The 26,903-nt window shown below is 40.9% G+C and overlaps 3 protein-coding genes across 5 annotated transcripts; 1 reads left to right on the plus strand and 2 right to left on the minus strand.

Moving 5' to 3' along the window:
* The first annotated feature begins 101 nt into the window (after window positions 1–101).
* Window positions 102–16,071, plus strand: LOC131136952 (discoidin, CUB and LCCL domain-containing protein 1). Its single transcript, XM_058084329.2, has 15 exons — window positions 102–285; window positions 3,459–3,680; window positions 4,353–4,490; window positions 5,772–5,823; window positions 5,904–5,976; window positions 7,204–7,337; window positions 7,434–7,471; window positions 7,640–7,831; window positions 9,653–9,765; window positions 9,845–10,016; window positions 11,464–11,550; window positions 11,642–11,735; window positions 12,811–12,848; window positions 12,940–13,047; window positions 14,643–16,071. The coding sequence occupies exons 1-15, from the start codon at window positions 192–194 to the stop codon at window positions 15,029–15,031; spliced, it is 1,944 nt and encodes a 647-aa protein (XP_057940312.2). The 5' UTR covers window positions 102–191; the 3' UTR covers window positions 15,032–16,071.
* On the minus strand, window positions 11,294–18,707 carry LOC131136948 (uncharacterized). 3 transcript variants are annotated; one of them, XM_078798067.1, is made up of 4 exons: window positions 18,502–18,707; window positions 18,184–18,376; window positions 16,786–18,119; window positions 11,294–15,118 (listed from the first exon to the last, which is right to left on the minus strand). In XM_078798067.1, exons 1-4 carry the CDS (start codon window positions 18,529–18,531, stop codon window positions 15,107–15,109), a joined length of 1,569 nt encoding a protein of 522 aa, XP_078654193.1. In that variant the 5' UTR covers window positions 18,532–18,707; the 3' UTR covers window positions 11,294–15,106. The 3 variants fall into 3 exon arrangements, with proteins under 3 accessions (XP_078654193.1, XP_057940305.2, XP_057940303.2); XM_058084322.2 differs by lacking the exon at window positions 11,294–15,118 and having other exon boundaries at window positions 15,158–18,119; window positions 18,184–18,273; window positions 18,337–18,376; XM_058084320.2 differs by lacking the exon at window positions 11,294–15,118 and having other exon boundaries at window positions 15,158–18,119.
* Window positions 18,708–21,231: 2,524 nt separating this feature from the next.
* Window positions 21,232–26,376, minus strand: LOC131136946 (uncharacterized). The gene is made up of 4 exons (XM_058084319.2): window positions 25,991–26,376; window positions 25,474–25,907; window positions 23,273–24,243; window positions 21,232–21,875 (listed from the first exon to the last, which is right to left on the minus strand). The coding sequence occupies exons 2-4, from the start codon at window positions 25,892–25,894 to the stop codon at window positions 21,372–21,374; spliced, it is 1,896 nt and encodes a 631-aa protein (XP_057940302.2). The 5' UTR covers window positions 25,895–25,907; window positions 25,991–26,376; the 3' UTR covers window positions 21,232–21,371.
* Window positions 26,377–26,903: the final 527 nt, after the last annotated feature.

The following is a 26,903-nucleotide window of genomic DNA, read 5'->3' on the forward strand; positions in this document are numbered from 1 at the left end:
CCTTTAGGAATGGAATGCATGCTAATATTTGATTGACAGCCACTATGAGCCAATCGTGAATCGAGTGCACCCACTCGTGGCCAATGGTAACAACCCAACACTTTCTACTACAACTTTTCCTCAGGAAAGCGAGGAGAACACACAGCCGTGGCGGCTTGCACTTTACATTCCTCTTCTCAGCTTTGGAAACAATGTTAACAAAGTGTGAAAACATCCGAAATGCTGTGAAATCACTTTTTGTTGGATACTGGGTTATACTAAACGTATGTGTCCACGGCCAAGAGGGTAAGTTACGCATAAGTTCTTGTCTCGAGACGTTTTCTTAAAGCTTGCTAGCCAAGCTGACATCAATCCTAAAATGATTAATATTACTGTAAAAAAACATTATAATTAATGCTATGCTTCTAGTCGAAACGAGTGCCAGATGTATGCCTGTACAGTATATTTAAAGCTATACATGTAGATCAAATAGTGCTGTCAAAAATAACTCGATGACGGTGGTAACTAATTTATTTCATTAATTACGTTTTTTTTTTCTCATTTCCGGTATGCCTTCATATCTAACAATTTCAAGACACAACCTTTTGAAAAAGTAATATAAAAACTGAGTATTTTCTTGACAAATATGTTTTTGCTACATTTAAGTGTGCTGGAAATGAATCTAATTTACCTTAAATTACGTGATGTCTGTGAACACAACCTCTTATTGCTCATAATGACACCTAAAAAGTGTTTATTGTACTACTGTAAAAGAGACTAGTGTGGTGCATTTTAGCTTGACTGACATATTCAGTTCATTTGGAGTACCTACAAATATATACATATCATAATTTATCTTTCTATTCATTAAATAAAGTAAAAATTGGCATATTTCAGACATAGTTGACAATGGTGATTAATCGTGATTAATTAGTTTTACCCAATATGATTAATCTGATTAATTTTTTGTAATCATTTGACAGTCCTACTATCTAACATCACTATATCTAGCTATACACTATATCACCAAACGCATAGGTATTTCACAATTGGACAGGTTACATGTCTATTTTTAGTGATTCATTACACCATGTTTATGCTCTTCTGTCCATATCGAGGTTAACCTTTTGTAATGAAGAACGGTTGGTCACGTGTGACACATTCTTTACATACTCTTCTTTACATGTTTACCTGCAGCTATAAGTTCACCATTCCCACAGGCTTCCCCAACACTGAAGTGTACTCCACATGCCACATGAATAAGTGTTACCTGAATTATACTCAACTGCCGGAAAGCACAATCATGGTGTTATTTTGGGCGTCTCTCTGTGGCATTGGTTTTCTCACATCGACAGATGATTAACTTCACAGTCACTTTGTAATTGCTGGGAAGCTTGCAAAGAGCTTTGGTGGGCCCCAGTGCTGTTGTGTGGCTCCGTCGTTCAAGTAGCGGTAGGCAATGAAGGTGAGCATCCCGCCTGCTTGTGTGGACCTGCGAGGACCTGCCAGTTAAGCACTCTGTGGGAAAACAAGAATTGGGACGCTTGTCTGCAGTCTTTCCACACCAAATACATCCACTAATCAAGATGAAATTACGGTACGGAGGTGCAAGGATAATTTTACAGACCACCCAGCGACCTTCCACTGGAGAGTGACAGATCCATGCTTGGTTGCCCGTGGTTACGTTATGTCGCTGTGGCATGTCCAGGAAATCCTTAGGGGGCTTTGAGGAGCAGCAATAACAATGAAAGAGCAGCGTAGAAGTTCGGGCGGGGGTGTTTGGTGTGAAGACACAGGGTGAGCACACAAGGTTATCCTGCACTTTGAGCTCAACAAATCTTAAGCGCCCTTATATGGAAGACAACGACTACAAGGATGAAGCTGCTATAGCCAAGGTGACCGGGGCATTTTTAAGCTTTTGACCATTCCTGGACCACCTCACTACTTACTGCCGCCCCCACATCACAACATTTATCTCTGAGTGATCGTTATAGGAATGTACTCATTTATTTACTGTCAAGTCAGATAATATAAATATTAGTGTTCCTAGTCTGGTTCAAGTGTTTGTCACAGTAACCACAGGTCAGATGATGTTATGAATCCACATTGAAAATAGTATGCAAAAGAAGAAACTGTCAAAATAATAGTAAAAGAGGATGTGAATTGATACGCTTTCCATATACGTAGTTGTCACCACTTCCTTTCCAGACAGTATAAACAAGCTGTGCTGTGTTGTTGCAAGTAGGCGTTTATTAGTCATCTATGCTGCACAGGAAGTGTTGGTCATGCAGAAGTGAGAATTAACGACAACATGAACTTTAATTTCTCACAGTCTTGGGGGGGTAAAAGAAAAACATGAATTTGCTAACATGCTTTTATTGTTCAAGAAAAATTGACATACATTTACAAGATTTAAGATTTTCTTACTGGTTTTTAAATGCTTTTACCATATCAACCCCCGTGGACCCTGCAGTCCTCCGGCACTGGCCTTTTAACTATACCAGAACCCAGAACAAAAACCCACGGTGAAGCAGCATTTAGCCACTATGGCCCCCACCTGTGGAACAGCCTGCCGGAGAGCCTCAGGACTGCAGAGACTGTTGATATTTAAAAAAAAAAAAAAAGATTAAAGACACACCTTTTTAATCAGGCTTTTAACTAATATTTTTAAACTTTTCTTGTGTTTTTTATCTTTTTAGTCCTATTTTATGCTTTTAGTCTTTAGCTTTTAACTCCAGTGTTTCCTCAGAGGGGGTCCTCCACACTGGGGGCTGTGTCGGGTCTGCTGAAAGGGTGCCATCATTGGGTCCCTTCGACCCGGCCGGATGGGGGTTCCTCCCTTTAATGTGGGGGTCCGCTCGTCTGTCGGAGTCGGGGGACCAGATGGCACGGCCTGCGGGTCCTCCCAGTGTGGACGGCCCCAAAGGTGGCGTTTCCTTGATCCTCAGTGCCATGCCATGTCTCCCTATTGTGTGTGATTGTGTGTGTGTGTGTGGGTGGGTGTGTGTGTGTGTCTAGTATGGAGGGTGGGAGGGAGGGGCTTTCTTAGTAATTGTTTTTTCTTTTAATTGTGTTAATTGTTTTTAATTCTGTAAAGCACTTTGTGTTGCAGGAAAAGTGCTATACAAATAAAGTTGATTTGATTTTGATTTACAAGAATATAAACAGAGTTTCAACAAAACTTTGAAGCCAGTACTTATATGCCAATATGTGCTAAGCTATTTGACAAAAACATTGAATTAATTTTATTTCCAATAAAACACCCTGAAATCCCTCTTAGTTGCACTTTTTTCATGAGAAAATCAAGCTCATGTCTGATGGGATAATAAAAATAAATAAATTATGATCCAGAATTCAGAACAAATGCAGTTAAAAATAGCATACAAAATGCAAGAATGAAATGAGTGACGTTTTAAAGAGTTAGAAGTTAAAGTTGTAGTGTTCAACTTGATATTATTGTTTTACTTGTATTTTTCCAGGTAATGGCTGCGGACATACACTGCTGGGAACAGAATCAGGCACCCTGGCCTCTCAGAACTACCCAGGCACTTACCCTAGCAACACTTGGTGCAAGTGGAAGCTCCGCGTGCCAGAAGGGCGTACACTGCGACTCCTCTTTGGGGATTTTGACATTGAGAGTAGTAGAGGCTGCAGCAATGGTTCTCTCATCATCACAGATAAAAGCGGAATACTCCACCTGGGTAAGAATGTTTACTAGCCATGTAAATCCGTGTTTTTTGCCTTATCTCAGCAGCTTCCCGTGCTAATGGCGACACTCCCCACGCCATTACCAGACACGGGGCATGCCAATCCCTTGACATACAGATGTAACAGAGAAGTCGTGTCTCGGAGGCATTGGCCCCCCGCCAATAAGAACGATTGAGAAATTGATGATAGACATGCTGTACTGTTACATCGTCAATAGGGTTTGTTCATGGATTCCATAGTACCTGAGTCATGAATTTAATGTGCTTTACTCCCTGCTGGGTGAATGTTTCTACAAGCAGCGACAAACTAGGCTACTCGACTTTTCACTTAATATGCTATTGTACATAAAGTCAATGCAGTTCAATTCAATGATAGTATGTTAATTCAACAATAGCATGACCCTATATACAGTATATGCACAGCAAATGATTCCATAATAAGAATTATAGGTCTGCTGTTTTTTTTTTGCTCATTTAGGATAGTTCCAATTATTGTTTTGATTTAAGAAAATTCAGAATTTGGAAGGATACAAAATCCTGACTGATATAACAAAATAGCTCACACAATAAATGGACAAATCCATGCTATCTTTTGGAGTAAATACAAGCCAACTGTCTAAAATATTTCTATTGCTATTTTAAAATGTACGTCTGCTTCGTCCACAGGTCCGGTGTGTGGGTGGCTTAATGTGTCACAAAAGAATATGACACTTCCAAGCAATGAAGTGACAATAACCTTCAAGACGAGGTCACATCGGTCCGGAAGAGGGTTCCTACTCTCCTATGCCACAGACCAGCATCCAGGTATGGCTTCATGTAACCAGCATTCTAAACAGATTATCATTGAGCAGTGCTACAGTTGTACTGTACATTTTGTTATTATCGAGTGGTTAGCCGGACAGACAGCTAGGAGACCCGGGTTCGATTCCCCGTTCGGGCATCTCTGTGTGGAGTTTGCATGTTCTTCCCGTGCATGAGTGAGTTTTCTCCGGGTACTCCGGTTTCCTCCCACATTCCAAAAACATACATTCTAGGTTAATTGGCGACTACAAATTGTCCATGAATGGTTGTTTGTCTATATGTGCCCTGTGATTGGCTGTCCATCAGTCCGGGTGTACCCCGCTTCTCGCCCCAAATACAGATGGCATAGGCTCCAGCATGCCTGCAAACCTTGTGAGGATAAGCGGTACAGAAAATGGATGGATGGATGTTATTGGACAGAATTTTGGAAAATGTATACCGATTTTTAGCAACTCTAAGGCTTTATAAAAACAGGATGTGGCAGGTGGGATTATGGTATATTGTGTTCATACATTTCTAGTTACTAGTTAATAGTATTACATTATATTATATGATATAACACCATTCTGTGTGTGTATTTTGTCACCGTGTGCATGCAGTTGTTTGTGGATGTGAGTCACCTCTTATTGGCATTCATCCTCGGTCGCCATCTTTGCTCTGGCGTGTTTGCTGGGAAAGCAAGACTTCTGAATGCATGGTGGCCTCCAGCTTCTGTTCAGTGTTGTTCAATGAGGCTCGATTCTTCTCCTTTGCTGTCAACCGCTCCGTCACCCCAGCAGAGAAAACACAAGGACCATCAATCACCTCACTGGGGTGCCACCATCCAAAAGCCATTTAATCAGTCTCTGGTTACTACAAAAATATATACAGGTTATGTTTTTCCCTTCTTCAAGTGAGTACTAGTCTATATTTAGTCTGATTGGATGAGGTCATTGGGCTGTACAGTATGTATCACAGCTTCCTGTTTTCTCCTGTCTTGTTTTGCGAACTCTCGCCGTGTCTGGAGCTGAGCCTGTGTCTGGACGCACAAACCGTCCTCTGTTAGCTGAGATCACACAAGAGCCAGTCGCCGTGCTTGTGAAACATGACAGAGTCCCCTCAAAAACAAAGGCCTCGCTCATCTCAACACTGATGACCACTCATCCCCCTAATACAGCAACACTTGGACCACACTAGGATGTCTCATGTGTTGGAAAGATGGAAGGGGGGGGGGGTTATTATGTAAGCCCTTAAAAAAATTCCCATGCCTTCTTTTCATTTTCTTCGTCTACATTGCTGTTGCAGATATCATCTCTTGTTTACAACGAGGGTCTCATTTTCGTTCGCCACAGTTGAGGTTGGTTCATGTTTCACATCATTTGAGTGTTTTTCAGAAAAGCATCAATGACTGTTCACATTAAACTTTTATTTCGTCAGTGTTTACTGTCCAGCCGGATGTAAAAACGTGGCGGGTGACATTTGGGGAGGTCCTGATCATGGCTATAGAGATGTAAGTAAACACTAATTAAAAGTCATTACTTCAACAAATACATATCATGAGCATGATGATATGGTTTGGATCAAGTCAATCCCGATCCGGTTTGATTTTCCATCACAGGGGGGATGGCGATAGCTACATGAAGTGTGTCAATTCAAATAAGAAAATAAACACAATGCAGTACACATTTATTGAAGATGCTATGCCTTCTTGGGTCCAAATTACTCTTTTTTTTGTTTTGCACCTAGAAAATATAAAAACTCCACCAGTGGCTAGCATATGTTATCAGTAGTGGTTTCAGAGAACAGTCTATATACCTCACAATTATGACTTAGACGTATTGTTTTTTTTGTGGAGGGTCACCAAATGTGGGGATGTGATTGAGACAGAGACAAGAGGTATAAACTATTTATTTGCCACTGAACAACAAGCAACAACCACTTCAAAGCGGCTCAACAACAATAATAACATAAAATTTATTTATGTTGTGACATTCTTGGACTACTTTATTCTATTTATTTGCTTTTTAATTTAATTTAATAAATTCAATAAAATTAAATTTAAATAAATAGCAAATTTTATAATTTGACATTTATTTATTTTATTTTATTTGTCGGTTAAATAAAAGGCAAATAAAGTAAAGAAACAAAAAAGTGTTTTTATTTTCGAAAAGTACATATAATACCATTCTGTTTTTGTTGGTAACCCATAGCAAGATGGTGTTTGGAGCTGGTACGGGATCATGTCTACAGATCTGTTTGTTTTGATAAACGTTTCCACAATGAAAGCACCATGCTCACCAGTCCAATTCATGAAAACAATGGCATTATAAAGAAACAAAGCAAAATGGCATTATATGAGAAAAAATTACATTATATGTACTTTTTGAAAATAAAAACACTTTGTGACTTTACTTTATTTGCCTTTTATTTAACCTACAAATGTGTCAGATCATTTTTGCCTGACCCTGTATTTAAAAAATATCTATTGTGTCGCGACTTGAAGTGCAGGATTAGCCACAGTAGTATTTTATTTACTCATGTAAGCTGTAATTGTGATACCGTGAAACCATTATGTTTTTACCCAAGGATGTCACGCCAATACATGCCTACATGTATCATACACACTGGGGTTATACAATATCAAAAACAATTGGCGACTGCCCTGTTGGGTTAAAAGTTAACAATTTGACACTGGAAATGCAATAAAATGTGTAACATTGATTCATTTTCATCACAGACGTCCGTCCTGTGTAAATCTGCCGTGCACGCCGGAGCTACATCTGATAGTCTTGGAGGTCATGTGAGTGTGACCCGTGAGAGGAGCCTCACGCTCTACGAGTCCACCTTTTCTAATGGGATCCTCTCGAAAATGTCCGTAAGCTTTTGCTCTTTTTATTCCATAGCAGCGCTTAAAAACATCACCAAATTGTTTCCACTGATTTCGGATCCATCCCTCTCTTTCAACAGGGGCTCGCTATCAGAGAAGAAGCTGATGTTCACACAAGGTGCAGCTTGTGGCCATCAAGTCATATATATTTTCATTCCAGCTGAAGTGTGTTACAGTTGACAAATTGATATTTCCTGACCAACTAGAGTGGTTGTATACAAAACATTTCAGGATATTATAATGAACTACTTCCACGGTTCAACTTCTTCTCTTGATTGCTCAACAGAATGTAAAAACATCCTGGCGGTGTACGCTTTAAACGCCTCATCTTTTTGGGAGAAAGACAGCCAAGAGCACAAAATGTCCTGGTCTGTTAGGAACATGGATTCCGGACAAGAGGTGCTATACTGGAGTGCTGGAGTGGGCGATGCGCACCCCTGGGTGGAGCTGGGGCTCACTGATAAAAGCACTATCACAGGTAGGTTTAAATGTGGAAAAACTTCTTTTTTTTTTCATTTCACCTTCTTCTTGTGTTAGCTTTCTGGTATCATCTCTTATGTTAACGGGTCGGTTTTGACCCATGTATTAAATTAGCTATAAAATACACTAAAAACAATAAGTTTTTTTCTCTTGGTTACCTTCTTAGGCTTCCTCATCCATGAAAATGTTGTTTTTAATACTTCTGGTGTGGGCTTGTAGGCCTTTTTTTGTCACTATACCCCTCGATTTCAATTTGCAAAAATGGTAAAATGAACCTCAAAAGAATCACATTAATAAATGAAAGATTATATTGTTACCTGGCTATTACTGAGAGATATAGAACAGCTTCACCACCAGCAACCTCTTCATCTGACTCGCATCATCTGTGTCTTCTGGATCATACTCCACGTTGTTCTTCTGCTCATCTCAATGGCTATGCATGGTCTGTCTGACCAAAAATTTGGTCCAGATCTTGGTTCGTTGTACTTCTTGCCATTCTTTCCATGATCCAAATTGTAAATGTGAAATCAGCCAATCAAATGAGTGAATTCACCTCACATGTCTGGACATTGTTTTTCTGCTGGTATAATGGAAAAGCGGTCAAAATGAGAATCCCCTGAAGCTTACATGATGAGAGAGGAGCTGGTTGCTAATTGTACACTTATGATTTGTTGATGTAGTTAATCCTCAAACAGCTAAAATAATGCATAAGGCTAAAAATAACCATTATATAATACGTAATACGTTTATACAATTTATACACTAATACATTTGAAAGTTCCTATGGTACCCATTAGATCATTGTATGGTCATATCACCTTGTACTTCAGTACGTGACAAAAAAACAAAAAAAATTATATTACGAAAGCAGGAAGTGAACAAATGTCTGGACATTGTTTTTCTGCTGGTATACTGGAAAAAGCGGTCAAAATGAGAATCCCCTGAAGCTTACATGATGAGAAGAGGAGCTGGTTGCTAATTGTACACTTATGATTTGTTGATGTAGTTAATCCTCAAACAGCTAAAATAATGCATAAGGCTAAAAATAACCATTATATAATACGTTTATACAATTTGAAGGTTACTATGGTACCTATTAGATCATTGTATGGTCATATCACCTTGTACTTCAGTACGTGACAAAAAAACAAAAAAAATTATATTACGAAAGCAGGAAGTGAACAAATGTCTGGACATTGTTTTTCTGCTGGTATACTGGAAAAAGCGGTCAAAATGAGAATCCCCTGAAGCTTACATGATGAGAAGAGGAGCTGGTTGTCAATGTGTTGGCTAATTGTGCACTTATGATTTCAGTTGTGGCTCAAAATATTGCTTTATAATCATATTATTATGACCGGGTCGAAACTGACCCTAACAATACAGTGGTCATAATTTCAACCAGACTATTTTAAAATTTAGTAAAAAAAATTTTTTTTTGTTTTATTTTGTTGAAATATAGTTTCCTGACAAAGTATAAAAGCCTTGATGCAATAAATAAATGTTATGTGATTCTTTTTATTAAAATGTAAAACGCGTCGGTGCCGACCCTAACACAAGAGGAAGGTTAATTAATTTCCTATATAATTTCATGGCTAATCCAGCAATTCACTACTAATGCTAATATCAACCAGGATCAGCTAATGTTGTGTAATGAAAACCTACTTTAGATAAGCACTAAACTACACTTATTCATGTCAGCGTTGCATTTTGCAAAACACTGAATCACTCCTAACTGAAAAATTGGATGTTTGTTTTCTTTATTTTTTTTTTACCAGGAAATGTGAACTGAAACAGAATTCTTCCGCTTCTGTTTTTTCAGGAGTAATCACAACTGGCTCCGGTGAGAACCGCATCGAATCCTACATCCTCCATTACAGCAAAGACAAACAGAACTGGAAGGTTTATAAAGATGTTGTCAGCAAAGAAGAAATGGTCAGCACCTCGCTACATTTGCTTGGCTAAGTGGCCATGTTGTTATCCCTCGTAACCTTGTTCTTGTGACTCTAATAAGGTGTTTCAGGCCTATGCAGACGGCCACCTCAGGGTACTCAACAGCCTATTTCCTACCACCACGGCTCGCTTTATTCGGCTGAAGCCGCACAGCTGGCACGGCCGCGCTTCGGCTCAGATCCAGATCCTGGGTTGCCCTGTCAAGGTTACGCCAAGGTCTCACTCACCTGAAAGTTAGTATCGTCCCCAAAGTTTTCTATTATTACTGTTTTTTTATTGGCTTAAAGCACATTCTGAAAACATAATTAAACAAGAAATTGTTTTTAAAATATGCCATAATTTTCTAAGAATAATGTAATGTCAAAATAGTGTTGAAAAACATTGTATGATAAGTCTTTAATGTCATTAACGTATGAGAATAATTTAGTAATATTAGAAAAATAACATTTTAGTCGCATAAAGTTGAAATATTAAAGAAAAAAGATGTAAAAAAAAAACCCTGTACAGCAGGGGTCACACAAGGTTTAAAAAAAAATTCTTTTTATTTTTAGTATCATCCCTAAAGTTTCTATTATTACTGCAGTATGTTTCATATGATGATGTTTTTATTGGCTTAAAGCACATTCTGAAAATATAATTTAACAAGAAATTGTTATTGTAGTGTTGAAAAACATTGTATGATAAGTCTTTAATGTCATTATTGTATTAGAATAATTTAGTAATATTATAAGGCCAAAATAACATTTTAGTCGCATAAAGTTGAAATATTAAAGAAAAAAGATGTTTGAGTAAAAAAAAAAACACAGGGGGTCACACGAGGTTAAAAAAATGAAAAACATTTTTTAGTATCGTCCCTAAAGTTTCTATTATTACTGCAGTATGTTTCATATGATGATGTTTTTTATTGGCTTAAAGCACATTCTGAAAATATAATTTAACAAGAAATTGTTTTAAAAATATGCCATAATTTTCTAAGAATAATGTAATGTCAAAATAGTGTCGAAAAACATTGTACGATAAGTCTAAAATGTCATTATTGTATGAGAAATATTTAGTAATATTAGGACAAAATAACATTTTAGTAGCATAAAGTTGAAATATTAAAGAAAAAAGATATTAAAAAAACAAAAACCCTGTACAGCAGGGGTCACACAAGGTTAAAAAAAAGAAAAAAATGTTTTAGCATCATCCCTATGATAAGTCTAAAATGTCATTATTGTATGAGAAATATTTAGTAATATTAGGACAAAATAAAATTTTGGTAGCATAACGTTGAAATATTAAAGAAAAAAAAAACCTGTACAGCAGGGGTCACACAAGGTTAAAAAAAAAAGAAAAAAAACACAATTTGCCGGCCTCAATATACTGCAATATTTATGCGTGTTTGTTTTCCTCATCTCTTACTTCCAAACAGGCAGGAAGAGAGTTGACATAGAACAACGGCATGAACGGAGTCATACAGTCTCTTTGTCTCGATGAGTGGAAGCAGGGCCGCTAGTGCTAAAGTGCTAAAGAGTGTAACATAGTAGATTGCAATATATTGTCATAGTTTTTCAATAACTGAAACAATAAAGACCCAATCTTGTGCCTTGTGACACCCCTGATAGACAGTACAACTTACATGTGTTTGGACAGCACTGGTGTAAAAGGGTGAACTTGGTCCTGCTTTTTGCCTGACAGAATCACCTTTTGAGAAAAACAAGGTGGTGACTCCAAACACGGCTCCAACTCCATCACAAGGACCAGTTTTGGTGGAGACAAGACAGAGTGGGTGCATCCATTTTTACATACATTGTAATTGATGAAATTAGAATATTAATTGACGTGTATATCCATATTTTTATATAATCTGATGCAGGATCCAGTCAAGCAGTCATCATCGCAGTGGGGGTGGTCCTGGGACTGATCATGTGCTTCAGTTGTTTATTGGCTGGAGTCTGTTGGAAAAGAAGGTAATACACCATACATGATACAAATACACCATATTTACTCACATAGCAACCGGACGCGTTTATATATGTACTCAACTGCAGCTATTTTGTGGTATGGCATTAAATCTGTCTGCACTTGTACCAATACATTTTTTATTTTTATTATTAATATTTCATAGATGTTAAACATTAAACAAATTATTATGAAATTACTAAAGTAGGATTCTATATGAATACATGTAATATTTGTAATTAGACCATAGAAAACATGTTTACGGCTTCCTAAATATATATCATTATTAGAGCGCTGTAAACATGAACTACATGCCAGTAGCCACTATTATTCCTTGTTTACATGACATCGCGCAAGCTACGGTATCACTGCAGGGACATAAGACATAGCCGCCGTTAGCATAGAAAGCTACTGAGCTAACTAGTTAGCCCTTCCACTTTACAATTCCAAACTTAAAAAAAAGTGTTTTGAACAGAGTAGGGAAGAAGGACACAGAACCCAAAAATGTACCACTTCCACACTGATTGCACAAGCTACGGTATCACTGCAGGGACATAAGACATAGCCGCCATTAGCATAGAAAGCTACTGAGCTAACTAGTTAGCCCTTCCAGTTTACAATTCCAAAGTGTTTTGAACAGAGTAGAGAAAGACAACCTCAAAATGTACCACTTCCACACTGAAAGAGAGGACAACCTCACTGATGGTGATATGCTATGGCTTTTTAACGTAGTCCTAGCATAGAAGTGTTTCAAATGTACTTCTTCCCTGAGATCATATTTCTCCTCTCTTGTAGAGAAGTATTGGATGACATTTTTAGCTAATTGGTTATTTTTAGCCTTATGCATTATTTTAGCTGTTTGAAGATGAACTATATCAGCAAGTTTAAATATTTGTGATTTTAGAAATAAGGAGTTAGTATGTTCTCTGTAGGCGGCATTATGAATTATCCTTACTGACCTTTTTTTTGCAGTACATTTAGCGAGTGAAAATTGCTTTAATAGTTATTAGCCCATATTTCCACACAATAAGTAAGATATGGTAGATATTGGAATATTGTATGATTATGTTCTTTTGTGTGCAGGAAAATGTCTTCTCAAATGAAGCACTGTGTGCAAGCAAGTAAGTCCGCTGCTCTCTGATGTCTGCTTTTTATGTGAATTGCTTTCAAACAGCAACTGGTCGTGTGTGTGTGTGTGTGTGTGTTGAACAGGTTGCCAGAGTTTTCAGGTTAAGAGTCTCCCCTGCTCCCCATCAGAGCTCATCTCGTATCCACTGGAGAGAAACATCCATGACGACCTACCGATCCCTCCCATCAATGGTGAGAACTGGATCACTGACGTCTGTAGCTCATCATCATTCGATGCTCCTTTTAGTTCTTCTCAGTCGCCCATTGAGATTTTACTGGCATTCATTTTTTCCTCTGGACTGTCATGGCCGACTTCTCGGCTATCTCCACGGGCTGTCCATTCTTTGCCCATCACCCCAGTCACTGTATAAACATTCCTTTCTGCCTCTCTGAAAGGGACTCTTTAATTGGACCTAGATAAAGGCTGCTCCCACTCGTCCTTTCTCTCCCTCCCCCCCTCTTTCAAAGAGGGGCCCCTTCACTGAGCGCCGTGGCGATAAACAGGACAGAGGGGCGACGCTAAGACAAAAACAGCGTCTGGTGGAGCCTGTCTAATTAAAATGGCGATGAGACACGACAAGGATGACGCGGGCCTCAGCAGAAGAATACACAAGGGCACAAGAACTGGGTGGAAGAAGGAAGTATGTGGAAGAATTTCATGACACCCTGGACCGGTCGCCAGCCAATCACAGGGCACATATAGACAAACAACCATTCACACTCACATTCATACCTATGGACAATTTGGAGTCGCTAATTAACCTAGCATGTTTTTGGAATGTGGGAGGAAACCGGAGTACCCGGAGAAAACCCACGCATGCACGGGGAGAACATGCAAACTCCACACAAGAAATGGCTGAGGGTGGAATCGAACTTGGGTCTAGCTTTGTGCCTGCGTGCTAACCACTCTTTCACCGTGCAGCCCAAAGTCCCAATGGGGTGTGCTGTAAGGTGAGGCCGGGCGCCTGGAGGCATGTGGCGGCCGGAGGGGGCCGTCGGTGGAATTGAACCCGGGTCTCCAGGTGTGACAAACATGCAAAAAAAAAACAACTTTCATACCTATGGACGATTAACCTAGTATGTTTTTGGAATGTGGGAGGAAACCGGAGTACCCGGAGAAAACCCACGCATGCACGGGGAGAACATGCAAACTCCACACAGAGATAGCCGAGGGCGGAATTGAACCCTGAGGTCTGCGCGCTAACCACTCCTCCACCGTGCCGCCCAACTGTCATACAAGTTTTAAAAAAAGGTGGAAGAATAACATGACTTATTCCTTCACTTGGTGTACTTCATTATGTGCGCCAAAGAAAAGGAAAGCCATCATCATGGGTGTGAGAATCATAAAAAGCTCAGAGGAGACACGCCCGCTAATATTGACTAACTCTTTCGGTCCCAACTGCTCAACTGTCACAACCATTATAAAGGATAACAACGATTGAGTATTATTATAGGGGGTCATGGATTCTGTGCGCTGTTACACGGTGATCTGGGTTAATATTTTCAGAAGGTGGAAAGGCTTGCAAGACAACCACTGGGATGAAACCAATTAAAGTGTAGCAAGAAACTGGAGGGTTTTTGGATAAACGGTGGGATTCGACCCAAGCATCGGACCCTCTGTGTCTCTGGGGGTCTGTGGGCTGACTCCCTTTTGACCGCCACGATCACTCGCAGTCATTCGGTCACACTTTAGCCCCGCGCGGCAGCTCCATCTGCTAGCAAGCTGCACGTCATGACGCAGACCAGAATTAGCTGGTAAAGTATGAATTTGTGTTTTGTTTTTCTAGACTACGCCCAACCAGTGAAGGTGGGCTCTACGTTTCGCCCCCCGTCAGACGAGGGCTACACCGTCCCCTTCACATTCAACCATTACGACTCTCCCGTCAACCTCCCGGAGTACGCAGAACCCCTTCCACCGGAGCCGGAATACGCCACCCCATTCAGCGAACAGGAGTGTGCGGGGGTAGCTCCCGGCAACGCACGCGGACCCCCAATGTTGGCGTCTACCACCAGCAAGGGGACGTACGACTGCCCCTCCCACAGGATTCTCGACAACGGCTACTGCACCCCGGCCTTTCATGTGGATGCGCTACGACCCGCTAGCGTCGGCATATACGCCGAGCCCAAGTCATGTGACTCGTTACTGCCAAGGCATACTTATCAGGAGCCTTTGTGATGGAAGGCACGGCTCATGTGAACTAACATGGCGGGACGAACGTTCCGTGAATGAAGTACTCCAAAGTCACAACCATCATGTGGACTGCTGAAAGAAAGAAATGAACATTTTTTAAGACAATATGGCTTCTCTTTTTTTTATTGGTTCAATGTTTCACAAGTTGCACTTTCACATGAATGAAAAACAGCAAATAACATGTTGTCATAACAACATATACTGGATATTATTTACAATTGAAAAGGTTGTCTCACTGTGACACTGTCCCTCCCACATTAACAGTGTCGTGGTGCTGCAATGACTAAAATCTACCACCAGGTGGCTCTAATGAGTTGTAGGCTTTTGCAAACGGAAAGAAACGTTGCTGGACACCAACGAACAGCAAGAGTAATTATGATAGTAACTATATATTATATTCATGATATAAAATGTTATCACACGTAAAAGGCACAATGGTTATGTTGTTGCTATGATTAGGACACAGGAGACATCAGGCCTGTGTAAAATTCAGAATTAAATTTTTAATTTGAAGTGAATTGAATTACAGGAAGTGGTATATATAATATGAAATATTGTCGTATGAAAACCTAAAAAAAGCAACAAACGCTTCCTGTCATTTTTTTTTTAAATCATACACGTCATACCAGTGTACAAATGTGTTAACCACTTAATATTAAAACATAAAAACAATATCCAATTTTAATGTTTAAGTCATTTTTAGCATTTTTAACAAAGGCACCACATCATTTTCTGACATTAATCGCCATGTAAGCGTAAAAATAAGTGAAGACCTTTAAGACAACTGACGTCGTTAGTTTACATACAGTATTTCATTGTCATACAAGTGTAAAAAGAAGTTAACCACTATTAAGAATACCATATATTTGGATACCTTTCTTCTGAAATTTTTATAAAAGGCAGAAATTGCAGTGGTACCTTGCACCAAGGGATTCTGGGAGATGAAGTTCTGTTCTTGCCTCCTATCCAAAACCTTGAATGTTTTATCTGAGTAGTTAATTTGTTATTTTCCAAAAAAAAAACAACCTAAATTTTGTCCAATAAATTATACTAAATTATATAATTTTTCTTGGAATTTCAATTAAAATTACAGTAATTCTGCTTCCTGTTTTTAACCGCAATCCATTTATTTAGAGTTCATTCTCAATTCAGTTCTGAATTTTGTACAGCACTGGCTCCACCCAAACAAATAGAAAAACTGACTTCCATAAATTCATATCACGTATAAACATAAATAAGTGGAGGTCCTTCCCCCCATAAGTTAATTTTACTAACCATAATTCAAAGAAAATTACAGTAACACACATAATAGTATTAATAATAGTATTAAAAGTTGTCCATGTTCCTAATTAGAGCTGCTTTGCTAAGCATTGAGAGCATCTTTTATTTACATTTTTCCGTGCAATGTTTATGTCTGGCCATCAATAAAAGGGATGCAAAATGTCCACATTTAAGGCACAATAAAGTTTCTTTTTGTAATGTGATTGTTCCTAAACCCGATCAATACCTCCGTCAATCATACGCACTTTCTGGTCATAACTTTAGGTACACTAAAGGGGGGGGTTAAGCAAAAAAATATGAAAAATGTACAGTGAGAGAGTAGAGAGTCTGGGGCCGAAATACGTTTTTCAGGGAGGGGTGGATGCTGTGTGCCGCACTTTGAACACCCCCCCCCCCGCCTAAATATATCATAGCTGATGTCCACATATTAGCTTACTTTAAACAATGGTGACTCTTACCTCCTCTCCACTGTCATGTCTGATTCCCGCATTTCTGCCTCCTTCTTTAGGGACCCCCTCCTCCACGCTCCCCTCGGAGGAGTAGTGCACCTGACTCTGGTGTCGGTTCCTGGAGGGAGCATCCTTAAAACGCAGACCGCAGTCCTCACATGCGTACATCAGCCCGTCTCGGTTCCTGTCTGCGTTCTCGCCGTCAGACGGCGGCTTGCTACCAGCGAGCAGCGCTAAAGCGGACGGAGTTTCTGTAAGCAACGCGGTGTTCCCGTCGGGACGGGTGTGTAGACTCGCGGGCGGACGTCCTCTTGCTCGATCCTGTCCCAATTGGTCCGGAGGTAGACCGTGGACTGTGGTGTTGTGGAAGCGGATTCCGGAGCGATTGGAGAAGGCTTTTCCACAAATGGTACAGATGAAGGGCCTCTCTCCGGTGTGGATGCGAGTGTGAATCTTGAGGGCTCCTGATTGGGTGAAACACTTCCCACACTGGCTGCAGCGGTAAGGTTTCTCCCCCGTGTGAGTCCGCTGGTGGGCTCGGAAGCCAGCCAGATGTGGGAACCCCCTTCCGCAGAAGCCACATGTGTAAGGTCTTTCTCCGGTGTGAATCCGCCTGTGGATTTTGAGGGCGCCGGATTGGCTGAAGCCTTTGCCGCATTCGGAGCACGTGTACGGCCGGGCGCCCGTGTGCACGTTGAGGTGGATGCGGAGGTTGCTGTGCGAGTTGAACGTCCTCCCGCACTGCATGCACAGAAACCCGCACGGCTTGTGGGCGTGTTCGGAGCGCTGGTGCTGCAGCAACTGGGACGGTTTGGAGAAAGACGCGGAGCAGTGCATGCAGGGATGCGACGTGAGTGCGGTCAGCGGGCGACCTCGCTCTTCCTGAAGCTGTCGGTGCAAAGACGCCAAGCAGGGGAACGAAGCGGCGGCGGCGGCGGAGAGCTGCTGGGAATGAGACTGCCCCAGTTGTGGGCGGGGCAAACAGTTACTGATGGGACAGTGGTGGTGGTGAAAGTGGTGATGGGTGTGAGAAAACGCGGCGTCCCTGTTGGCGTGCTGGCTCAGCAGCTGGCCGTGGTGGCAACACAGGCATGGGAATATGGAGGAGATGTGACTCAAGGAGGACTGCCGGGATGGAGGCGTGTCGGGATTCTGCCTGCTGTCTGACGTTCCGGGGGGACTGCTGGGTTCGGCGGCGCCATCGGGCGAAGTCATTGCCGTGATGGCGGTGTTGTCTTTGGCATGGCAAGCTACCTCTGAGCCCGGAAGCGCGTGTGTGTGCTTCAAGGACTCTAAAGTAGAAGAAAAAGGGCAGCCTGGGCAGGTGCAGACATGACGCACATCTACCCAAAATGACGCTAATTATTATATTATATCTACTTTTGTAATATTTTATAATACACTTACCGTCTCTGGACTTGCTTTTCCTCTGTGTTGCTTCCGTCCTGTCCTGCACTGGTCGAGCTAGCTGGAGCGCCTCCAGTGAAGCTTCGCCTCCTAACATGCTCCACACATTAGCCATATCAAGCTGCTCCTTGTTGGTAGATGTGATTATCTCACCAATGAACGGATGCATCTCCATCCAAGTGCTGTAATCAGGCTGAAATGTGCATCACCGATCAATAATAAAGGGAAAAAAACAAACAAAAAGTGATGCTAGCTAGTTGTCCGTTGCTAGCTAGTTGCTTGTTAGCAAGACTGCTAGCTCTGAACCAAACTACTTACAATGTCGCTACGCTTGTCTTTTTTGTCCATTTATTTTAACAAACACCACCGAGTCGAGACTTTGCAATTTGTTCCACAGTCACTCCCGAGTAAACGTTAATTCAACGTTAAAATATGTTAAAACGAATTTGCTCAAAGGTTTGTTTCGTGGCATTATTTGGCTAACGGAGCGCCGTGCTTGCTATACCTAGCGAGGCAGAACTTCCGGGTACACAACCATGTGACCGGAAGTATTTGAAAAATGTGACATACATTACTAAATATTATGACTTGTGAATGATGTAAGTAATTTACAATACAGTTCTATTACACATGCATATTCTGTACGTGTTTATGAATACGTTTCTCACCTAATTATAGTTTTTGTGCCAAAATGCAATACTGTCATTATGAAATACTTAAAATGCAAAGGTCTGTTTCGTGGCATTATTTGGCTAACGGAGCGCCGTGCTTGCTATACCTAGCGAGGCAGAACTTCCGGGTACACAACCATGTGACCGGAAGCTTTTGAAAATGTGACGTACACTAATAAATATTATGACTTGTGAATGATGTAAGTAATTTATAATACAGTTCTATTACACATGCATATGCTGTACGTGTTTATGAATACGTTTCTCACCAATTATAGTTTTTGTGCCAATATGCAATACTGTCATTATGAAATACTTAAAATGTGTATAGTAATTAAGGCTGTCTAAGTGTAATTTTCTAAACTGCTTATCCTCACGAGGGTCGCGGGTGTCAAGGGTAATCAGTTTTTGAATTAATTTATCATAATTAATCACCATTAGCAACTATGTCTGAAATATGCCATTTTTTTAATGTTTCATTTACAGAGAGTTAAATGACGGAGTGTCACTGAATGCATCTTCGGTTCTCGGAATGGGAATGCGGAAGTGTCGTTCCCAGGATTAACGGACGAGAGGTGTGTGAGTTGAGTAACGTCATTAATTAAATAATAGTTTATATGATAGTTTTTTGTGGAAAAAAATATTGATAAATTAGTGGACTACGACACGATCAATGAATTTTTATATATTTTCGATCACTTTATTTTTTAATTTATTGGCAGTTTATTGGAAGAGTTTACTCAAAGGTCAATTTTCACCCACACAAATGATGAAATCAATATTTATTGAGCTAGAATCAACAACCACCACTGTTTATTGTTATAAAACACCACAATGTTCAATGTTCCTGAGTAGACTAAATAACAGTATGAAGTTTATATCACTTCTAGTGCTCCAGTTACCATGTTTACCAAGACTGTGTGGTTACTTAAATACTTATTATTGTATATACTTAGTGTAACTTACACTGAGACTTACAATTACACTCCTAGTTTGTGTGTATTTTTTTCTGATGAGGCGTTTTTACTGGGATTTAAGATGTTTTGTAACTTAAGTAAAACATCTTCAAAGGTTGAATTGAGGTAACTGGACTTTGTTGATGTTTACCTTTAATCCAAAAGGGTTCTTCAGTTGGGAAATGGTGGGTGTTGCGATTCCCCGCTTTCTGTCTCTGGTGGCTGGTGAACGACTTCTGGAGCGTACCAACATGTTCATGGATGGTGGCAAACGCTCTACATTGAGACAATCTTTGTGGGAGAGATGTCAGGACAATAAATGACGGTGCAAAACTCATCCTCAGTTTAGAGATGGGCTTTCTAGTTTGACATGGACGGCTTCTTTGATAATTCGTTCAACCCAGCGAGATGGACATGAACTGCTGATGGCGGGCCGGAAAAAGTGCTGCTCTTCTACGTTGTGCCATGTTTGTATAAAGGTTGCTTGGTCTCGCCAACGTAGGGGTCATTGCACTCCTCACTACACTGCATACTTTGGGGTCTTTGGGGTGAAAAAAAGCAATCATTCATTCATTTTCTACCGCTTTTTCCTCACGAGGGTTATGGGGGTGCTGGAGCCTATCCCAGCTTCCTATCCTATCTAAGGGCGAGAGGCGGGGTCCACCCTGGACTGGTGGCCAGCCAATCACAGGGCACATATAGACAAACAATCATTCACACTCACATTCATACCTATGGACAATTTGGAGTCGCCAAATAACCTAGCATGTTTTTGGAATGTGGGAGGAAACCGGAGTACTCGGAGAAAACCCACGCATGCACTGGGAGAACATGCAAACTCCACACAGAAGGTGGAATTGAACCCTGGTCTCCTAGCTGTGAGGTCTGCGCGCTAACCACTCTACCGCCATGCAGCCCAAAAAACAAAAAAACAAAAAAAAGAGTAGAGATGTCCGATTAAAAAAAAAAAAATGTTTTCATGATTGGGGAAAAAAACCTGATGCCAATAATTATCGGACATCCCTATAAAAGATGTGAAAAAAATCATTTAAATATATGAATAATAATTATAAATGTTAAAAATCTTAAAAGATGAAAGGTGAAGCATCTTCAACAAAAACAGTCCACAGTCCAGTTACTTCGATTCAACCTTTTAAGATAAAAAAAAAAAATTCCTAAGATTTCCTAAGACAACCTGGATGACCGATAATCTACAAAGGCTAAGTATAAACATCACAATGTACATGCATATTTTTCAAACATTCACTACGTCACACACATTCTTTCAAGTGTTGCAGAATAAGAAGAAACTCTACATATTTTCTCCATATTTAAATATTGCCCATAAAAGAAAAACCTTCCTGTCTGGAATTGCATAGGCATTGAATAAGTACCATTTAGCATTACCCCAAACCTAAATGTCATGTGCCAAAAAAGGAATGTTTTTATTTTCATCATTGACATTACATTATTCTCATCTCCTTTGTCGTGTGCATTGTCCAGAGGTTGTGTTTACGTCTCCATAAAGCACAAGCAAGTCATGAAAAGGCAAACTCTTGGTTTAATTTCCCTCAGCAGGCTCTTTCTTAATATTGCTTGGTGTGCAGTACGAATGATCCACGACAGCGGGGTTAACTAATTCTTGTCCCTGCGCCTCTCCGGTGATGTCAACTTCCAATGGTTCACTTTTAATCGCAGGGGGCGGAACTTCACTCCGCGTTGGACCGGATTTTTTTTGGGACAAATCCAGTGGTTCACATGCTGCATCTTCAACATTTGTCGAAACGATCTTTTGAGGATCTGCTGGGCTTTGGAACTGTGAGACGTTAGGGGCGACGGGCACAAGGAGGACAAGATTGACACCAGGCGGAGGTACTTTGTCCAGGGTGAGCCTCCAGCAGCCGCCTAATGGGTCAGACCTGGAGTGCAGAACATTTGGTAGCAATGCCGCAGGTTTATTTACTATCGCAGTGATGGCTTGTGCTTGGACTGCTGGAGTTAGGACATTGGTATCTTGGGGCGCGGGATCATGCTTCCTTTTCAAGAACGGTTTCTTGGTGGACGCCTAAAAGGAGGCAAACACATCCACCTGTTAATATGCAACACTGGTAACATTAATTCACCCCTCCCCCAAAAAGACGTATTCATACAAAGTGGCGATGATGCAACTCCACAATAGAGAGCATGTTTGGTGCAGTTTTAACCCATACAAATGGCCACAAAGTGCATCCTTCCAATCGAAATCCATGGTCCGCAGCAACCGGGAAGTGAAAAGGAAAATTTTAACCCAACTCCAAGGCGCAGCTTACATCCATTTCGCTGCCCTGGGATCCACATTTAGCTCCATGTTCGGTCCTTCTGTTAGGAAAAGATCTACTCTGAATGGCTGTCGTCGTTACGGACATTCCCGCCATGTTTGGTAATGGTTTTATTTCTTTTGAACATGCATCTGATTACAATTGAATGCATCCCATAATCAGTTCACAGTTCCACATGTCCAAAAGGAGTAGGAAGAAGCAAAGCTTATTAAATCCTACCCCTCCATCTGGTACTTTTACAATCAGTAACTGTTACATTTGTTCACTTCCTGCTTTCCTAATATAAGTTTTTTTTTTTTTGTCACGTACCGAAGTAAAAGGTGATATGACCATACAATGACAATGGGTACCATAGTAACTTTCAATTGTATTAGTGTATAAATGTATTATGTATTATATAATGAATATTTTTAGCCGTATGCATTATTTTAGCTGTTTGAAGATTAACTACATCAACAAATCATAAGTGTACAATTAGCAACCAGCTCCTCTTCTCATCATGTAAGCTTCACTCATTTGATTGGCTGATTCCACATTTACAATTTGGATCATGGAAAGAATGCCAACAAGTACAGTGAACCAAGATCTGGACCTATTCTGCTTTTTTATTTCAGTTTATACTAAAGTTCTGTTACTGAAAAAACAATAACTTTTTCTACCTTTTCTTGACATTAATATATATGGGTCAAAATTCACCCGAACACCAAAGATGTTTCTTTAGTGATTAATACTAAAATGAGAAAAATCTAACTAATTGATTTAAGAGATCTATCGCTCTCAGTAATAGCCAGGTAACAAAAGAACCTTCAATTTATTAATATTCTTTCTTTTGAGGTTCAAACAAATATTAACATTTGAGGCTCTGCCTCCCTTGCCAGCACGTCACCAGCGGAAACTGATTCCTAGAACACGTCATTTGGAAGCACTTGGGAATATACTGGACCGGAGTGGAACACCTTTTTATAACAAATGATGCACGCTGCAAAATTGTGAATATGTTTATGGATGGATGGATTAAGGAGATTAGCATTCGGGGGTTGTAGCGCTATTTGATTAGGGGAACACCATCGGTTTGGGATGACTACATTTGAGGTTTTTCTCCTTCTAATGCAGTTGATGCTTTCAAAAGAAGGTTCACACTCACCGTGGGGTTGGAAGGCTGCGGCGATTTCTGACATGTCTTCAGGTGGCTGTCATAGGTGTGCTGATGCGGGAAGCCGAGTCCACAGATCTTACAAAGACAGGGAGAATTGCCGGCATGGCCGCCCATGTGGGACATGAGCAACAAGGCAGAGCGGAACCCCTTCCCGCATTCGGCGCATTTAAGGACTCTCTGGTGAGCCCCCGCGTGCTTCTTCAGCTCTTCACTGGTGGCAAAATGGAGGCCGCATTCCAAGCAGCGGATGGTGTCACCGATGTCCTCCTGTTTCCCCCAGCACCCGGTGTCCTTCTTGTGCTGCTCAAACTCCTCCTGACTCCCAAACTCTCTCAGGCAGGCCACGCAGTGAACCCGACCCGGTTCGCACTTGTGATGGCGGTAAAGCTTCGCGAGGCGGAAGTGGCGTCGGCATCGCACGCAAGTGTACGGCAACAAGCCGAGATGGGAGAAGCTGTGTTTGAGGAGCTCATCTTTCTTGTTGAAGGTCTTTGCACAGTTGGTGCATTTAAAGACGGTGTAACAGGACTTCATCATGTGGTGTTTGAGGGACTTCGGAGTGTCGAAGTGGCGGCCGCATTTTTCACAGACGAAATCCTTTGGGTTCCTGTGCAACTCCACGTGATTTTGACAATCCGTGAGGCAGGTGAAGACACGTTTGCACAAGTCACACTCGTAGAACTCATTCTGCCAGTGGGCTCTGCCCAAGTGAGCTTTCAAAGCTTTGTCCGTAAAAAAGGACCTGAGGCAAATGCGGCAGTGTGGACTTTCCGCTTTGGCCTGCGCGTGTGTGCGCAGGTGGGCGCGGTAATTGTGGATCTGCGAGAAGCGCTTGCCGCATTCAGCGCAGCAGTACGGACGCACTCCCGTGTGCAGGTTCATGTGGTCTTGGAGTTTGAAGTCAGAGGGCAGGTGGAGATCACAGACACTGCAGACAAAGTCGCCGGAGTTAGCCGACTCTGTGGAGAAGACAAGGAATCCAAATTTCACATGAGTATCGATGGATTCCACAAACAACTCATCTTTTTTAAATATTGTTTCATGACATTGAGTGTAATTAACATATGCCCGTTATTGCAAACATGCCTCTCTGTTATGATGGCAGACAGAAGCACAGCAGTGTCCCCACACTGTCTGACGCTTTTCATTCTGACCTGAACACATCAGCATCAGCAGTACAATTCCCACACTACACACATCTCTCCACTCATCCTGAGAAAGACACTTGTCATTACAACAAAACCCAAGATGCATTCAGGTACACTCAGTACAACAGAAAAAACATCTTTGCAGCAGTACAATTCCCACAACACACACATCTCTCCACTCATCTTCTCATTAAAAGAAAGCAAGATGCATTCAGGTACAACAGAAAAACAGCTTTATGTATGAGTGTGTAAATAAACAGGAAGATAAAGAAAGAATATTCTTATCTCACTTTATACATCTTAATTCACACATACAAGTCAATTCACCTTAAATTACGTGACGTCTTTGAATGCAACCCCTCATTGCTCTTATGATAAGTGTGATTCGAATGTTCTGCTACTATTAGAGATACTAGTGTTAGTATTTTGTGGTGTGTATCTTTGAGCTTGATTGACATATACAGTTCATTAGTGTTATTGTAAAAACTTTATATGTATAATCCTGTCCTCCCATTTATCTTTCTGTTCATTAAATATAGTTAAAATTGGCTTATTCATATTTGCTAATGGTGATTAATGATGAATACCGTATTTTCTGGACTAAAGTCGCTCCGGAGTACAAGTCGCACAAGGCTGAAAATGCATCATTAGGTAGAAAAAAAACATATATAAGTCGCACTGGAGTATAAGTCGCATTTTACAAACTACTTGACCAAAACAGACATTACGCCATCTTGGAAGGCAAGTTCTAACATTAATAAAAGAATAAAGAACAGGCTGAATAGGTGTAAGATATGCTAACACAATGGTTAAAAATAAACATGAACAGAAAACGTATCCAGTGTTTATGTTAAATAAACAGTTTTTCATTTATAAGTCACTCTGGAGTATAAGTAGCAAGGAACAGCCAACCTATGAAAAAAAGTGCGACTTGTAGTCCGGAAATACGGTAATTTTGGGGCTTAACTGCGTATTTCGTATGAAAGAATAAAGTATCTATATTAATAAAGTTTTCAATATTATGAGAGTTAATGGTTTTACCATCGTCAAGGCCTTCCTCCTCGTCGTCCTCTTCCTCCTCGTCGTCGTCAAACACCACCGACACCTTACTGTCATCAGAGTCACTCCCCTCCACATTCTCTTGCGGAGTTTGTGATTGGTCTTCATTGTACGGGACAACTTCCTGGTGGGGCGTCGATGGCGGCAAGTCGCTGCTCGTGCCTCTTACCTCCTGTCCACTCTCTGGCAGACATGGCGACGCCTCTGGGCCTTTATTAATTAGCTTCGGCGGCTGGTCTAGGACCAGTAGGTTTTCTTTGTGCGGGTTTTGGGTCAAATTGGGCGAGTGGCAAGAGGGCAAGGAGTTCGGACGTGATGCCGAGAGGCTCTCCTGGGGCTGATGGATGATGGGAAACCCCAATTCTGTCAGCTGGATATCAATGGTGTACTCAATGGTGGACATTTTGTAAGAAGCTCTGAAGTGGAACGCAGAAGCAGGCAGTTTTCTTAGATAAAAGTGCTCTCTTTGTCGTTGAAAAACAGATATAGTCTCACTTACCAGGTAGTTATAAAAGAAGAGGTGTGTTAAATCCTTTCAGTCTGACGCTTTCTCCCTATATGCTTTGTTGAGAAGGTCGTAAAAGCCATTCTTTCATCAATGGCAGGTTTCTACTGGAGCACGCAGCTCACCTGGCAGGAAGACTCGGTGATTGCAACGACTCCTCTGTAGCTTTCTCCGCGCCAGTTCTCGTGTTCAAATGGCAGAATAAACGTCATTCGTCTTTTGAGACTGTAACTTAAAGCCTCGCCAAAGTTTAACCGTTAAATTATGGTTAGCGGGGAACTCTTGTTGCCTCGCCAATTTGCGGACTTAGGGAGAAATGAAAACAAACGCGGTACCACAAAGACAGGAAGTAGCAACATACAGTCGAGCGCTCTTAGCGATCTGGAGTGGTATTACATGTCTTAACTGCCCTAGCGTTTCAATCACAGTCACCTGTTAACATTTGCATTTGAAAATAAAACTATGCCCTTACGTTACAATCACAGTCACACCTGTAAACATTTAAGTCAAGATATTTATAAAATTACGTGAAAGGGGGGTAAAATAACATGGAACCGCGTTTTGGCGTGGTTCTGTTATTTTGAAGGCCTGACTTAAGCTCTTTTCGGCCCATTGCCGATGTTACCCGAATGTTGCCGAGCATACCGAAAGTTGTGCTGCTGTCTTTTTTGTTAATAGCAACGAGAGAGTTGACAGGTATGAACAATGCACAATTTTTAGCGAACGTAATATTTTGCTATTATTTCTTTATAGTTTGTGATACAAATTAATTTTACATCCAGATATTCAAATTATCAACTTGATACTTTAGACAAATGCTTAAAAATAAACAAGTTTATGGGATTGACTTAATTCTGCTGGCACACAACTAGACTGACTAGTGTGCTTGAGAAGTTGGGGATTACAG

Source organism: Doryrhamphus excisus, linkage group LG17, assembly GCF_037039965.1.
Source record: "Doryrhamphus excisus strain RoL-2023G ecotype Guam linkage group LG17, RoL_Dexc_Guam_v1.1, whole genome shotgun sequence".
NCBI classification, from domain to species: Eukaryota; Metazoa; Chordata; class Actinopteri; order Syngnathiformes; family Syngnathidae; genus Doryrhamphus; species Doryrhamphus excisus.